Source organism: Lycium barbarum, chromosome 5 (assembly GCF_019175385.1).
Source record: "Lycium barbarum isolate Lr01 chromosome 5, ASM1917538v2, whole genome shotgun sequence".
NCBI lineage: Eukaryota > Viridiplantae > Streptophyta > Magnoliopsida > Solanales > Solanaceae > Lycium > Lycium barbarum.
In genome coordinates this window covers 66,801,470-66,819,601 of record NC_083341.1, presented here as the reverse complement: position 1 = coordinate 66,819,601, position 18,132 = coordinate 66,801,470, and the positions used below count along the sequence as shown (strand labels likewise).

The 18,132-nt window shown below is 36.4% G+C and overlaps 1 protein-coding gene across 1 annotated transcript; it reads left to right on the top strand.

The window, feature by feature from the left end:
• The first annotated feature begins 819 nt into the window (after positions 1-819).
• On the top strand, positions 820-16,109 carry LOC132640923 (protein PGR). The gene is made up of 5 exons (XM_060357735.1): positions 820-1,090; positions 1,175-1,288; positions 14,178-14,400; positions 14,768-15,016; positions 15,805-16,109. The coding sequence occupies exons 1-5, from the start codon at positions 945-947 to the stop codon at positions 15,934-15,936; spliced, it is 864 nt and encodes a 287-aa protein (XP_060213718.1). The 5' UTR covers positions 820-944; the 3' UTR covers positions 15,937-16,109.
• Positions 16,110-18,132: the final 2,023 nt, after the last annotated feature.

Sequence of the window (18,132 nt, the reverse complement as noted above, 5' to 3'; positions counted from 1 at the left end):
GGATCCTTCATTATTGACTTAATGAGATACTTTGAAAGTTACATGAATATTGTTTGATTTTTTAATATGGGGTGCACTTTTTTTTGGACATTATTAATTTGCACTATTTTTTTAATATTAGTTGTTGTTTAATATTTATGGGGCCCACAATTTTTTTTAATTAAATTGGAACAGATATATATATATATATATATATATATATATATATATATATTAGAATTATGGGGCCCACAATTTTTTTTTTATATTAGTTGTTGTTTAATATATATGGGGCCCACAATTTTTTTATTAGTGTTTGCTACGAATGCGCACGTGACAATGAATCCATCATTATTGACTTAATGAGATACTTTAAAAATTACATGAATATTATTTGATTTTTTAATATGGGGTGCACTTTTTTTTTGACATTATTAATTTGCACTATTTTTTTAATATTAGTTGTTGTTTAATATATATGGGGCCCACAATATTTTTTATTAAATTGGAACGGATATATATATTAGAATTATGGAGCTCACATTTTTTTTTATATTAATTGTTGTTTAATATATATGAGATTCACAATTATTTTTTTATTAAGAACGGACGATGAGAAAGTGCCCAAACCCACATTTCTTTATAGTAGAAATATTATAATTATAAAAACAAAAGTGGCACGCAAACAAAGACCGGACAAAAATTAGAACCCGAACAAAATTGGAATACAACAAGAGAATGAAAGACTATGATTATAGAACAATTTTGACCCCCCCCCCCCCCGCCCCTCCCCCAACCCAAAAAAAAAAAAAAAGAAAGAAAGATAATAGAATAATACTCCATCGATTACAACATGCTGAGCAGCCAAAATTTATTAGAGAATGTGAGTCAAAATAAGGCAACGCTACCACAAACATAAATTCTCAACACTCATTTACTTTCAAACTCTGAGATCAGCCGAATCAATGGAAAAAAATTTGATTCAACCGGCAGTGGCTGCAATTCTTTCATCTGTAATCGCAATTAGAGCATACAGACACAAGTCTCTCAACTTGTCTGGAGCCATTTCTGGATTCATTGTCATGTTTATTCACCTTGCTGTTAATTACAGGTCAATACTGCTACTACTACTTTATTGTGATTTCTTTCTTTGTTATGATTCTCATGTGATTTATTGAAATTACTACTTATTAAGGTTTGGAGCGATGTTGCTGGTCTTCTTTTTTACTTGTTCAAAGTTTACCAAGTTTGGAGAAGATAGAAAGAGGAAACTTGATGCTGATTTTAAAGAGGGTGGTCAACGCGATTGGTACTTCCCCTCCTCGTCTCTCTCTGCCTATCATGAAAATCAATCAGTTAGTTAAAGTACTAATACATATACTATGTTTCTCTATGACCATTTTACTCCGTTACTGAATAAGATTTTCTAAATCTCAGAATTTCATATTGTTCTATGGACACTCCTTGCTTCCACTGGAGCTATGCAAGAAGATAATTAAGTCTTGATAGGTTTATCAACACATTTTATTTTGAAAATGAAAAACAAAACAATAAATAGTATGATATATGATTCATTTTCCATAGGTTTTTTCAATTTCTTCTTGAATTATATGTTGATTGATGGCAAAAAGGGGCTGTTCAAATTTAATGTTATTGAAGTATGCCTAAGCTGAAAGCATGAATGAAGTATAAATTCTACATTATACAATTCATGTTACAATGTTATTCAGTCCTAATTGTTTGGGGTAATAGATGAGAACCACTCTTAGATCCCCTGGGTGATTAAAGCCAATTTTATTGGTGTCATACTACTCTAACCTCTCCAAGCACTTCTAAACCACTTGTTTTTCTAGTCCTTGTATTTTTCATGGCATTCTTTATTTTTGTTGCCATAATTCTATTGATATAGCTAAAGTTTTTATGGTTCCCTGATGTATAGAGTGATCTGGAAAGTTATCCTCTTGATTCTAGATGTACAATTGGTCAAAGTAGCCTTCATCTCTGCTTGATCTCATCATGTACTGCCAACACTGATAATCATCTATACCCAGTTTAAGTCCTTAACTCACAACATGCTAATTTATACATTTCTTTCTTTCTTTCTTTCTTTCCTTCTCACATCTCTAGCTTCTGTTATAAGCCATCTAGGCCTTCCCCTCGAGCTTACTTATAGCCTTTTGCCTTTCCTCTTAGCTTTCTTATACTCGTCAAAGACTTTTCCACATTTCTATTTTGTAACTTCCTATAGCACTCTCTTTTGCACTTTAATAGCTCTTTGCACCTTTTCATTCCACCACGATGATTCTTGTGGGTCGAGTTCCAAGGCCTTTAGACACACCTGACAGTTCAATCCACAGAATGTCTTAAGTCCCATGCTTACTCCCTTTGTCGCTTTTCTGAAACACTAATTGGTTTTTCCCTTTTTGGTCCATCATCGAATTCTCAGTTGCTTATAGCTCGTCTCTTTTGTCGCTCTACTTCTTTGCTATGCATCGAAGACCACCATTCTATATTGGGTGGTCATGACTTCTCCTTGTATAGCCTTGCAATCTTTTATAATAAATTAAATCGTAAGGTAAAGAGATTTTAGAATAACCTTTCTATCCTCATTTCTAGTACCATAATCATATTCTCCATGCACTTGGTCAAAGCCGTGGCTATATCCACCCATAACAATTCCATCTCCTCGGAGAAAGATCTGTTAGTCATTTGGAATCCTTTGGACCAAGGTATTCATATCTTCCGAAAGTTTAGTTTTTTGTTTTTGCATTTAATCCTATTTCGAAGCATATGCACTTGACATTGATTGTATCCTTTCATCGTACAAGACTTAATGAGAAAATCTTATTCTAAAACTCGCTTTTACCTCTACAACTTTGTCCTTAAGTCATGGTTGTACAATGGTCACAACCTATTCCTATTTTATTTGTTCCACAATTTTCATAATTAATAACTCGTGTTGTCACTCTCTAACCTTTTCCCATGCCCATTTAACTTTATGTAGATATGCAATATAAACTCTACTGTTTTTTACAGTATGCACTAATTACATTGACTTTCTATCAAGAATCACATGTTCCTACGTACCCAACTATCTTGGACTGACTACTTTACCCTTTCTGGCCATGAGGTGATGACCCTTTCCTATCTAGCACCAAACTCAGATGCAGATGTGGCAGGATTAACTTGTTTATCCACACTATCCTTCATGTAGGAACCTTCCCTCACATACAAGTGGTGATGCGATAGAACCCCTTGCCTATTTGTCATCATACCCCAGTGCTGAATGTAACACGTGTTTCGGAGAACACATCCCAATTTATTCTATATTGTGGGAATTAATCATAACTTGACTAATTTTATGCTGACTGTCAACCTACCGCAACCTTCCTCCTTTGTTCGAGCTTGGGACCAACAATATGAGCAAGCTCACATAGGTGAAACTTAGAAGCACCATGTTTAACTACAAAATTATTAACTGGTACCTTCATCTCATCTCATTCCTTTCAATAGCAACAAGGAAGGAGTAAGACGAGCTGAAGGTACCGGTTAATAATTTTGAAATTTCATGGTGCTTCAGCTCTGATCTCTGTTAGTCACATTCTCTGGAAGTGCTTGCAAAATCTTACAATTTCTCATTGTCATAGAAAACTCCAGCTTCGAGCACCCACGGAGTGTTAGTTCTTCTAAGGATTTAATTTCCCCAATCTTCCTTGGAAACATAATGTTACAGGAACGAATGGAATAAACGTTTTAAAAGCTCCCAGGCACTCTTCCCAATACAGTTCATCCTACTTCCTAGAACTGTAGAACATCCTTTTTTCGGTATGGTGCCAGTATTTAACCTTTTCTTTCTAACTTCAATTATCACTCACCGTGATTATGTTTAATTCACCATACCCTTTGATCCTCGACAAATACTGACAAACTTTGCATGGGGAAAGCAAAATCTATTTCAGTGCTGAATTCAAAAACTTCGGCATTACCAGATGGTTTTCCAACAAAAATACGTGGTTTGGTTGGGTAAAGAGAAGTCGAAATATGGTGAGCTGATTAACACTAAGCAAAAAGAACATGGAATGGATATGTTTTGTACTCAAAGAGGCTTCGATGACCAGAAGAACTTGGTAAGGAGATGGAAGACCAAGGATCAATTGTCTGAATACTTTTGTACCAGAAAGTACAATGACCACGGAAGATACATGAGTATCCTATCATTAAAGGACGATGCTAGATCGGTCATTGTAATCCCAGAATTATCCTTCAATGCGCGATGGAAAGACATAGCATTTAAATAAAAAGTTCAATTACAGGAATTATTCGAAGAACGGATAGAATCAACAAATCCTTATTTTGGCAAGGAAACAAAGAAAAAGGGGTTTTCCGTCGTGTCAAATGGAAATCACTTATAAGCAGCAAAGCCCAAGGTGGACTAGGCATCAGAAATCTGAAGAATCAAAGCAAGGTTCTTAAGATGAAATGGTTATTGAGATGATCTCAAGAAATCCAAAGTCTTTGGAGCAGAGTGATCAAAGCCAATATGAGGGAGAATGACAATGGATATCAAAGGAGGTTAACACACCATATGGAATAAGTCTATCGAGATCTATATCTATTAGGACATTTTGGTCTTTCATAAAGGATCATTCCTATATTAAAGTACAAACAGGCAACAAAACCTCCTCCTGGAAAGACAATTGATTGGGATATGGATGCCTGCTGAAATTGTTTCCTGATATGTATGTTTTGACTCTACATCAACAGAGAACAATAGCTGAAATGTGGACTCCTCAAAGCTGGGATCTGGTTTTTAGGAGAATGATGAATGACTGGGAGATGCCTAGACTGACTGTGTTCTACAAACTGGAAGTATTTAAAGGACAAAAGAATGGGGTGGATTGTCTTTGGTGGCAATGAAACAACAGAGGCATATACAAGGTGAATGCAGCGAACAAGATTCTGAACCAAACTGACCTACAGATCACTAACTGGCCATGGAAGCTTATCTGGAAAGTAAAGACCCCTTATAAAGTAGGTTTTTTCACCTGGTTATTTGCATAGGACACTGTTTTGACACATAAAAATCTTATAGAGAGGGATTTCACTATGCTCAAGATGTTATTTATGTGGGGAAGATGCTGAGATAATTAGCCATCTATTTTTACGCTGCATAACAGACCCACTACGGAAGATTTTTATTAAGAGGCATTTCTTGGACAATGCCAAGTAAGATTGTTGAAGTTCTATTTAGCTGGGATGAAGCTGGAGCTGGAACAGGGAACAGAGATAGATGGAGGATTGTCCGGACATGTATTTGGTGGACAATCTAGAAAGCAAGAAATGCCAAGTGTTTCGAGGACAGAAGTAATCCAGTGCAGAAGATCAAGCTCAATTGTTTTTTGTTGTTCTATTTTTAGTGTAAACAAATTTACACAGAAGATACTGTAGCAATCCTAGAAGTTCTGGAATCTTGTTAGGATTGTACATCAGTTTTTTCTCTTCTTTATTTTCTATTGATCTCTTGCAAATATGGTTTTCAGTACAACCTATGTACTGTCTTTTACTAAATCTAATACATACAATACTTACCATTAAAAAAAAAAAAACCATGGTGCTTCATCTGTCTGTGTGAGCTATATTCTAAAAGATGTAGTCTACTTGCTTATCTATGTATTTTGACGAGGACTTATATAAAAATATGTTATAGTTTTGACTAAAAATTTGCAATTGAAGTTTTCTTGAAGCAGTATGAACTTCGAATTTGGATGAATGTAGTGTCAGATTTCTGGATAGATGTCACGACACAAAATACCCCTTAGACGTGACTGGCACCCAACACACACCACCAGCCAGGCGAACCAAAATTTTCGTATCTTAACCATAAATTCACAGCATTTAATAACTTAAATAAGTATCCAAATAATATGATAATTAATTACGGATAACTAGTGTCTCAGAATATTAAACAATTACTCCTGCCCAAATCTCACACTAGACCATGGAGCATCTAAGAGAATTACAAAACACTCGGGTTTAAAAACCCCAAAAGAAAAGACATTAATAAATAGATGATAACGACACTTTTGGCAGCGTCCACGAACAAAGCGGCGGCTCACCTCAACTAATAGATCAACTCCAGCAAACTCGTCAACTACTAGCTTTGTCGTCACCTATAGTATCTGCATGGACATGCAGGTAAGGAGTGAGCTATATGTAAATATAACCCAGTAAGATCCTCGACCCGCCACTTTAAATACCCCTGAAACAAGTGTTAGAAAATACAAACACACAACAAGCACAAAAATATTATGCACATGAATATATCATTATATAATAGCAACAATCAAGGTCCAAACCACTGTTTATCAAATATATTATATATCTCAACACAATTTACACTACGAACCGTCACAAATGGCAGTTAAAGAATTAGTCAACACTATGAATCCACGGCAACATGCACAATGTGCCAAATATGTCAGGAAGCATACACAATGCTAAGGAAAGCATACACAATGTCCGAATATCATCAAGCATACACAATGCTAAGGGAAGCATACACAATGTCCGAATATCATCAAGCATACACAATGCTAAGGGAAGCATACACAATGCCCCAATATAATCAAGAAGCATACACAATGCTAAGGGAAGCATACACAATGCCCCAATATCATGGCTCACAGCTATATCACATCACAAAATAATTTATAAAGAGAGTTTTGGATTATTTGAAAATAAAGTATATGCGGTTGGCCTTAAGGACCACCGATTCTGCCAAGCACACGCTCGCCCCAACACATGGACCAGGCAAACAAAACATATTTCTAAAATGGGTTTTGAAAAGCAAGTACTCAAAGCTTAAAGTCTCACTTACCTCAAATTCACAATTCAAGCACACTTCCCAATAAATCAAAACTGCGTTCTTGAGTCTCCAGATTGCCTCAAACTACACAAAAACGGATTTAGAATGGTCAAAACCCTTAGGGTAAACCACTTCTATATTTTTGGAGGCTTAAACGGTTAAAGTCAAATTTTAAAGGACGAAACCGCCCTCTGGTCAATGTGTTCAAAACCCGACAAGACATATGTTTTAGGGAAGCTTTCGACAAGACGATTCCAACAATATATAGAAGTCTAAAATTTGATGTTGTTTGCCCCTTCAAATCAATAATTTAGGTTGAAGAACTCAGGGCTAAACTTTCTCAATTCCTCAAAATTTCTCCATGTTTTCACCATAAAAATTCACCCATAATTACATAATAAACTTAAATAAAAGATCAGAGGCATTACCTTGATGATTTGGGTTGAAAATCCTTATTTTTCTCCTCTCTTTTTCTTCCCTTCTTTTCTTTTCTTGCACTGCGTTTCCCTTTTTGCGTTCTATCTCTGTTTTCTGATTTTTGTTCCTCACGTTTAGACCATCAGACTTTAAACTCCTTCCCCCCCCCCCCCCCCCCCCCCCCCTTGTTGGGCTTGGCCCATTTCTTTCTTTTCCTTTTCTTTTCAATAATACTTAATTCCCTTTTGATAAATTATAAATTAACCCCCCATTAAAATTGGGGTTGTTACATTCTTTCCCACTTAAAATAACGTTCGTCCTCGAACGTGTCCAACACCCTTTTGGAAGTGTCAGGATATGAATATTCACTACGCATGTCCTGCTTGTACTTTCAAGTAGTCTTTTCTTGTAGATAGTTCTACTATAATACTTTGACCGCAAAATACTTCTTTGTCCATAGCTAACAAAGTCATATGTTCAAATATAGAATAACAACTTTAAAAAAAAACGATTCTCATTTACCGGCACTATTTCAATCTCAATAACATGGATCAGACCATTAATGTACTCTCAGAATGTATTCGCATAATATAACATGCACCTCTTGTAGCATAACAAGTCTCTTAGCTACGACCACAACCTGTTGCCCAAAATCTTATCAGCGATATGCTTGCACCCAACTTATCCTTCTTTCAGTATATCACATAATACCATTAGTGTCAAAAGAAACTTCCATAAACACACGATCACTAAATGAAAAAGCCTTTAACTGCTTTGAGTTGTATTTAAAGTGTTTTGCTTCAAATTGGCCTTATCCAAGGCATATCACACTAATTTTTTTTTGTACATTAGCTTTACTTTCTCGAGTTCAAACTAATCAACTAGAAGACGACATCGATATTCTCATAAAGGCTCAAAAGACATGATTTGCACACTATACTTCCACTTAAGCAACCTTTCTCGAGCTCAATTGTCACACTTGTCTATTAGCAATAGATATTGAACCTTCCTTGTAAGTCAAATTTTCATCTGGCTCCACTTTTTTTTTTCCGGACTGAATCGTGGCAATCATTATGAATATATCATCTAAGTATGGACACGTGAAACACAAGATATGAACAACAGACAATCACAAAGCTAAAGCAAGTCCATATGCCACCAACCTGATTCGATCCAAGAGCCAACAAGAATCAACATTTACCTAGGACTTTGTTTACCCTTCCAATTGAATCCCATGACTCATTTCATGTTGAAAACTTTCAAAAGATTCCCTTCATAAGCTCCAAATCACAATCTCGTTTATCACTATAAGACTTTCGTCTACTCCATGCTATCCAAAATCGTTCCCGCATTCAATGCAATTTTCTTCAAGGCTTGCTAATCTAAGTTTAGACCTAACAACTCTGACTTATAGTGTTCAACCAACCTGATAGAGTAAGACTCCAACATCCACATAAAATCTAAAATGACAAGATCTGCATGCTGAATTAGTAAACTATTATCATACATGAGCTCGGTCAAAAGCAACTGATCATTAACCACTTATCAGGTAATATCCATCTGACTAGTGTTAAGACTGGGCACCCAAGGATGGCACAATCCAAGTGCCACAACCACAATCCTATGGCGAAACATATCCACCAATCTTACATACAGTAGAGCTGAAACACCTCCAAGCACTCCTACATAATGCTCTCACGTATAACAATGTTAGAAATACATCCTTATGCTTCTGCATATCTCTCACATGTACAGTGGTGTTGGAACACATCCATACACTCCTACATAACACTTTCACATGTAGCGATGCTGGAACACATCCACATGCTCCTACATAGACGTTCCATGCACTGTTACTCTTGTCACACATGACAATATTGACATCTCATGCCATTGCACTATCTCTGACACATAACACCATATAAGCTAGTATGATATGTAAAAAAAATAGTTCTTAAATCAGGTACACAATCTCGCTAAGTCAATCAATATCACCCAAGCTACGATCACGATTTTCTGAATGAACATATAGACCAGCTACAAAATCTACATTGATCTATTTTTACTTTCTATCGGAGACAACCATGCATCGGAAATTTCTGCAGCCCCAATGCATATTTGTGAATCTAAAAAGTAATAAAGATAATAAACGTTGTACCTTTTCGAGTAAAAATCTCCTTAAGTCAACCACCATAGGTGTACACACATTCAACTCTTTAATTAGAATGTTCCCTTCTTTTTTTTCCACTATCAAGTAGCCTCGTCTTTAGAGACTATCAATAATCCCCAATAAGGTCAAGACTCTCGTATCGATCAATTGTGTATGTTCAAACAAAAACAACTATAGCATAACACATGATAGAGCCTTAGAGTGTGTATTAAACTCAACCTTCCATCCTTTTACTATACACCAAAAGGCTCATAACGCCATGATGTAAAAATTAAAATTCACACTTTTAACCTCAGTTGTTTAATCAATATTATCCCGACATCTTTTTCAACCACAGCATATGCTTCTATCGACTGAGAAGATATTCGTATATGTCATTAATGAACATAACAAATAGAGAGCTAAGGAACGTTTTTGAATACCCCAATCCTCTAGTGCATGACAATCACAAATGCATTCTCTATCCAAAAGATATCACCAGAAATATACACTGACCAAAATAAGTCTTGGTACATGTCTTCAGATTATCCAACCCTTTCTCCTACTACTCAAGCGTATCCTGATCACAAGTCTATCTTAGAATAGCATATAACACCCTGTAACTGAAGCCACATATCATGTAATTTAGGAAAAGACAAAAAGATACTTGCCCATCATATGATAAAAATTAAGTCATTTTTCTCTTAGTGATAAAAATCTGCATAGATTCAATGTTCTCCCCAACAGACAGAAATTAAGCACCTCCGGGCTCTATACTTGATATAGTGACCTCCCAATCACGAAATGTTGTAACTTATAATTTACTTCCTTTGACTTTGCAGTCATTCTATAATTAAAATAAACATATACCAGATTAATGACAGCATATCAATACCAAGTTTTAGTCGACCTCCCCATTATATGGTATAATCAGTAGGTTCGCTGAAAGAATAGTCAAAAACTTATTACCAACTCATATTCAAAAACTTATTAACTACTCACACTAACCCACTAGTTAGTTATTCAACTCAGGTGCCTCGAGTTAAAGTTAAATACGACCTATATTATCGACGAGGTTGCTTTGTCTGTGGACATACCAATTGAATCCTTTAAACTCATTACAAACCCAATATTAAGCTCTATCGAAATAGAAAATGGAACGGTCTTTTTATGGCAATCAAGCTTAAGGAAAGACGAAGTTATTCAATCTGAATCAAAGATAACCTCAAGGTCAATAACGCCATGCTTTTTTTTCCTAGCACATAAACGTATCATGACTCTGAACTGTGTCCACACATGTTCGATAGACCGGCCAATAATAGTAGACTCCACCGCGAAATCACAAAGGGTACATCTAAGTATCAACTTTTCTCTTTATCCTCATCTATACTATCATCTCATTAACGTGTTTCTCATCTCCCTCAAGCTTGTGCTTTATCGAAAACAACGTATATTAACAAAACTGTGTGAACTAGTTATATGTGGCAATCATGTCATTTCTTATTTACTCCAACTTCTTTTATGGTTCATTTATTTTCTTAGTGCGTGATAGTCTTTAATATTCCACGGCTTTCCCTTCAACAACTAATCAAGCCACTATAGACTGAGTTTCATGCTAAACATCTTCTATCTTGTTTCAATAATTCTTATACTTAAGTCTTATTCTCGCTCACAATCTGGAATTCACCCAGGGACCTACTCCATGAACAAGTTGTGCATCTCATAGGGCCATTATCATGCTCATACTTAATACACTTAAGATATGTAATATTACGCCACAGTCACACTTATGACATCACCATCACGACGTTACTAATAATAGTGAATCGCTTTAAGAGGCATTAATCTTAGAGCCATTTAAGCACTTTCCTCAAAATATCTTTCACCATAAAGCCCAACAACTTAGGCATGGGTATGCAATTACACTTCTTACTTTCCCGCTACCCTCTCTCTTTACCGATAAGACTCATAATATAAAGTTATACCAACAACCCCAGATTTGGATGGTCGCTCTTACACAATTTTTTTTTATATCATTTGACCACTTTTTTTTTTTTTTGATGACTAGGGAACCTGCAGACGCTACCCTTTCATTCAACGATTTCTTAACTTTCAAAATTTTCACTAACTCCTAAACATTCAAAAAAGTATTTGGCAGAATTTTCTTTGTAAATAAAACTATCCCAAAGTGTACACCGGTCCAATCTCAACTACAATCAACGCACACAACATTCCATGTACTTAGTATCACTCTCAGTTGCACATATGACGTTAAAAAGAAACTTTCGAATCAACCGTGACATCTAGCAGAGGAGGATATGCATGTCCTAGCCATCTGCGGAATAAGTATTACAACAATTAGACTAGATTCAACTCAACACACGAATAAGGAATGAAAGAAGGGAAAACTTCCTAGATGTCAAGTAGCCTCAAGGTCATAAGTATGGGCGCCTACATACCGATGAACAAGACTCTACTAAACACTGCTCCATGACCCCGGACTTAAAGCCTAAGCTCTGATACCAACTTTGTCACGTCCCAAAATACCCCTTAGACGTGACTGACACCCAACACACACCACCAGCCAGGCGAACCAAAATTTTCATATCTTAACCATAAATTCACAGCATTTAATAACTTAAATTAGTACCCAAATAATATGATAATTAATTACGGATAACTAGTGTCTCAGAATATTAATCAATTACTCCTGCCCAAATCTCACACTCGACCATGGAGCATCTAAGAGAATTACAAAACACTCGGGTTTAAAAACCCTAAAAGAAAAGACATTAATAAATAGATGATAACGACACTTTTGGCAGCGTCCACGAACAAAGCGGCGGCTCACCTCAACTAATAGATCAACTCCAGCAAACTCGTCAACTACTAGCTTTGTCGTCACCTATAGTATCTGCATGGACATGCAGGTAAGGAGTGAGCTATATGTAAATATAACCCAGTAAAATCCTCGACCCGCCACTTTAAATACCCCTGGAACAAGTGTTAGAAAATACAAACACACAACAAGCACAAAAATATTATGCACATGAATATATCATTATATAATAGCAACAACCAAGGTCCAAATCACTGTTTATCAAATATATTATATATCTCAACACAATTTACACTACGAACCGTCACAAGTGGCAGTTAAAAGAATTACTCAACACTATGAATCCGCGGCAATATACACAATGTGCCAAATATGTCAGGAAGCATACACAATGCTAAGGGAAGCATACACAATGCCCCAATATCGTCAGAAAGCATACACAATGCTAAGGGAAGCATACACAATGCCCCAATATAATCAAGAAGCATACACAATGCTAAGGGAAGCATACACAATGCCCCAATATCATGGCTCACAGCTATATCACATCACAAAATAATTTATAAAGAGAGTTTTGGATTATTTGAAAATAAAGTATATGCGGTTGGCCTTAAGGACCACCGATTCTGCCAAGCACACGCTCGCCCCAACACATGGACCAGGCAGACAAAACATATTTTTAAAATGAGTTTTGAAAAGCAAGTACTCAAAGCTTAAAGTCTCACTTACCTCAAATTCACAATTCAAACACACTTCTCACTAAATCAAAACTGCGTTCTCGAGTCTCCAGATTGCCTCAAACTACACAAAAACGGATTTAGAATGGTCAAAACCCTTAGGGTAAACCACTTATATATTTTTAGAGGCTTAAACGGTTAAAGTCAAATTTTAAAGGACGAAAATGCCCTCTGGTCAATGTGTTCAAAACCCGACAAGACATATGTTTTAGGGAAGCTTTCGACAAGAAGATTCCAACAATATGTAGAAGTCTAAAATTTGATGTTGTTTGCCCCTTCAAATCAATAATTTAGGTTGAAGAACCCAGGGCTAAACTTTCTCAATTCCTCAAAATTTTCCCATGTTTTCACCATAAAAATTCACCCATAATTACATAATAAACTTAAATAAAAGATCAGAGGCATTACCTTGATGATTTGGGTTGAAAATCCTTATTTTTCTCCCCTCTTTTTCTTCCCTTCTTTTCTTTTCTTGCATTGCGTTTCCCTTTTTGCGTTCTATCTCTGTTTTCTGATTTTTGTTCCTCACGTTTAGACCATCAGACTTTAAACTCCTTTTGTTTTTTTTTCCCCCTTGTTGGGCTTGGCCCATTTCTTTCTTTTCCTTTTCTTTTCAATAATACTTAATTCCCTTTTGATAAATTATAAATTAACCCCCCATTAAAATTGGGGTTGTTACAATAGAAAATGTGGACAGTTTTTCCAATGTCAGTCTTTTGTAGAAGTCTTTTGTAGAAGTTTCCTCAATTAGCTTTTTTGGATTGTGGATGAGGACAGTTATTTGAATGTGAATATTAAGTCTCTCGTAGAAGTGTTTTACATTAGCAAGTTATGTGCATTGTGATTAAAACCAATGTTCTCTACCAATTTTGTCACTTTTGTAAACTATCCAGAACAGCTCATTGTAGCCCTTATATTTGCCAAAAAGAAATGATATCCTGACATCGTAAATTTACAACTTCACCTAGTCATTATGGATAGGAATAACAAGTAAGAGAAATTTTCTGGAGGCAGAACGTGTGTCCAGATATGTTTGTTTTACCATTGTGACGCTTTATTTAAGATGATTGTAATTTCAGCAGAATGTATTTTGTAATTTGTGATTGGATACCAAGTAACCTTGCAGAAAGGCCACGGTAATGTGAGAGAGTTCTTAGCTTTCCTCATTAGCATTTTAATTTGCGTTTACAGGATTCAAGTCCTCTTCAACAGTGGCATCGCGACCCTTTTGGTCCTGACTGCATGGAAGGTGATTGGGTCACAGGACAAATGTCTGGATTCAAAAGAGTCACGCATAATAACATCTTTAATTGGTGGTATCATTGGTCAGTATTGCTGCTGCAATGGTGACACATGGTCTTCAGAGCTTGGGATACTTAGTAATGAGGAGCCTCGACTAATTACAACCTTCAAGGTATGAATTTAAGGCTCTGACATCCGCAAAATCCTAAGTTTTTCATTTAGTCTGATCATATATAGGAGAAACCAATGTAGAATGTCTTTTATCTTCAGTGTTCATTAGGAATCAAATAAGCTGTTAAAGCTTTCCCTTTATGTTTTTCATCCTTGCGAAATTTGATTAATTTGTTGAGAGTCAACTATGAGCTAATATCATGATAAGCTGAGTTCTTCTCTACTTAAGCCTGGAAACATGATAACTACCTTAAAATCTTCACGATAATCAAGTTATTATGCTTTATCTCGACCCTATTTGAACTATTATCAGAAGGTGCAAGATTAAGACATTATGTTTCTCATTTCTCCCTTATACTTAAAATCAGACAGTTCGAAGGGGTACAAACGGTGGAGTGACAAAAGCAGGACTCTTGGCTGCAGCAGCAGCAGGCACTGTCATTGGATTCACATTTGTAGTCCTGGGATTTTTCACTACAAAGTGCACATCTGATGTGACTGTAAAGCAGCTTTTTGTTATACCACTTTCTGCATTGGCTGGAGTATGTGGAAGTGTTATTGATTCTTTATTGGGAGCAACACTACAATTCAGTGGATTCTGTACTGTTCGGAAGAAGGTCAGCCATAATTTTCTCTTAAAAAAAAACGAAGTTGATTTGTTTATGCTAGAAATAACACAAAGTAACCAATCACCCCACCCTCTCTTCTCTGGAAAAGAAAACCAGAAAAGTAAAAGACGACTGTCAATGCATTTCCTAAAACCATAAAAGCAATCCATATCATGTTTGGTTAGGATGGTTTTCGTCCAGACCTGAGTTGCCATGGCTATAATTTTATCAGTATTTAGGAAGATCTGGAAGTTATGATAAATATTCTCTGTGCTCTGATATAAAAAAAAAAGGGGCAGCCCGGTGCACTAAACTCCCGCTATGCGCGGGGTCCGGGGAAGGGCCGGTCTCTGTGCTCTGATATCCAGTCAAACAATTCTTTTAGCAATTGAAAGGAATTTGGTAAGACTACAGGCCGTCTTTTTGGCATACCTAATCTAGAGGTCTTTATAACTTACTGAGCGAAAGAAGAGATAAAGCCAGTCTACTATACGTTTAGGAACTCGTCATTTTTCTAAAATTTTGTGCTCACACCTGTTCTCTTTTGTTAAGGAGATTTATTGAAAATATCCTAGTACTATTGTTAAAACAGTTTTTGTTGATTCTGCATGGTATGTGATATTTAAAGCAAAGATATACCCCCAGAAAAGAAATGGAGAAGAAAAGGATACGAGTTCATTATGTGAAGGAGGAAATGAATAAATAAAAAGAAACAACAATTTTGAGTTTGGACGCTTGATATTCCTCTGCCCTGTAGGTTATTGATGCTTGATACTTTGTGATATCTTACCTTGCAGGTGGTTGGGAAGCCAGGACCAACTGTGAAGAGAATATCTGGTCTTACTGTCCTTGATAATAATACAGTGAACATCGTATCGATATTGCTTACAACGGCTATAACCTCAATTGCCTTCTTATACATTTTCTGAGTGTACCCACCCGGCTCAATTTAAATTCTGTAGAATTTTGTATCCATCTTCCAACAATAATGAGGGTTTTGATCATGCAATAGATGCTGCTTAGTTTCAGAATCCCTGTCGAGATTAAGTGAGAATGAATGCTGTCATTTTGATCTCAAAATAATTAGTTGTTACTTCTTTCTCGTCCTGTTATTATTTTCACCATTCCCCACTTTTGTTTAGAGACGTGACAAAGGTATGTGGTGCTATCCGTTAGAAGCAATGGCTACATGCATCAGAGGCAGGAAAAACAATCATTACCATGGAGTTCACAATAGATAGCACTGTACAGAAGAACACCAATAAACGTTTGAAAATTTATACATTTGAAGAGCGAAGACTGAATCAAGTTTTGACATGGCTGCTTAAAGTCACTTGAAATTGATCTCGTCTTTAAACAATATTGCCCCTTTAAGCATTGTCTTGCTTGCCCCCCAAAACGCATAATCTGTGATGGGGTTACTGAGAATATGCATCTTGATAGGACAACACGTGTATACGTTATTGTCAGACCTGGCAAGTCATTATTTTAGATTTCGTTACCGCACTGTTTTGTCATATTTGCGCTCTTCGAATTCTCTGTTGACTCTTTTGAGTTGGGGTGTTCTACGTAAGATCTTTGTTTACTGTTTTCTCATGATCTGCCTTTTTTAGTTGAGTTATTTGTTCTTTTTACTCTTTTTGTTGTCATGTTTTTTTCTACCAATATGTTCGTGTTGTACGAATGAGGCGTTGAGCTTAGCCATTGGTTATGAGTTTCTGATAGATATGATCTCGAACTTTTTAGATCTTTGCTTTAGATTTCTTCAATCTCTGTTTATGATTTTCAACTTCATGCTTGAATATATAGATTTTGCTTGATAAATTGAGGAAACAAAGTGTCTTTTACAGCAAATTGATAATTACTTGCTAATTCTCCGTTTATTTCCTTTTTCTTTTTACTCCTTTTAATTTAACAGGAAGTTTATTTTAATCTCTTTATTATCTGTGGGCTCCAGAGAAAAATGAAATGTGGGTACTCTACTGGGTACTCTACAAGTGTTGAATTAACAAAAGGTGACAAGCTTGACTAGCTGTGGCCAGAGGCGGACTCAGGATTTGAAGACCACGGGGGCACCACCAAAGGAACGTTAGTCGAAGCGTTGTCACGCAACATCGCCGAAATTTTATTGACACCCATAGATCCGATGCACTAACGTATAAATAAATTTAAGTGCTACAATAGGTTAAAACTTGTTCTGAGGATTGGTGGTTTGGGCACCCTTTTTCATGCGATGGGTTGCCTGTTCGAAACTCGCCGCCAACACCTTTTTTTCAATTATCAATTAAAAACGAAAATGCAAAAAACAGTATGCTGCAGCGCAGAAGCCTAAGGGCACGCTGACCAAATTACCCAACCCGGTGGATATGTTTGGGGGGTCCTTATATATATATATATTGTTATGCCCTTCGTTTTCGCCGTCGAAGAACTAATGATTTCCTAGTCGGGTATGCCTTAAGAATGGAAACTCGTGCCCGAGTTTGGGGATATAAAGTGACTCACCCCTCGTATAAATGTATCAGTAGGTAATTTTGGTAAATTATGGAATTAGAAGTTTAACGGATTAAATTGACGAAATTTGCATCGAATCGGGGAAACCTGCAGACACCAGACAGCATCGACGGGCTGTTGACATGTCGACGGACAATCAAAATGCCTCGACAATAGGTTTCTGCAAACTAAAATCTGCAGGCGCAATTCGATGGGCAAGTCGACGGACCGTCGACACGTCGACGGGACCGTCGACCCGGTTGTCGAAGCGCCTCTCTGGAATTTTCTGGTTCCAGCTATAAATAGACGACCCTTGTTCATAATTTTCAGATTTCACTTCTCTCCAAGTCCTGAAAACTCTAGAATACTCTCCATATCATATTATCACAAATCCAAGAGGAATTAAGGAGTAAGCACCAAGAAATTAGTAGAATCAAGTGCAAGGATGTTCATTAGGGCTTGTGGAAACCAAGAATCTGTTTGGTATTGAAGCAGGGTTTCTCTCCAGTGGAATATTTTCATCCAAAACCCATTCCTATGTGATCAAAGGTGAGTTTCACATTTTATTCATGTTATTTAGAATATTGAGTAGTTGAAAGACTTGGATTATGGGAGGAAGTAGAGTATGAAGTTCA

Excerpts from the sequence above, each read along its gene's own strand:
- LOC132640923 (XM_060357735.1), top strand. The coding sequence starts at position 945 with ATGGAAAAAAATTTGATTCAACCGGCAGTGGCTGCAATTCTTTCATCT. Across the intron at positions 14,401-14,767 it reads GACTAATTACAACCTTCAAG|ACAGTTCGAAGGGGTACAAA; the intron begins GTATGAATTTAA and ends ACTTAAAATCAG. Across the intron at positions 15,017-15,804 it reads TCTGTACTGTTCGGAAGAAG|GTGGTTGGGAAGCCAGGACC; the intron begins GTCAGCCATAAT and ends CTTACCTTGCAG.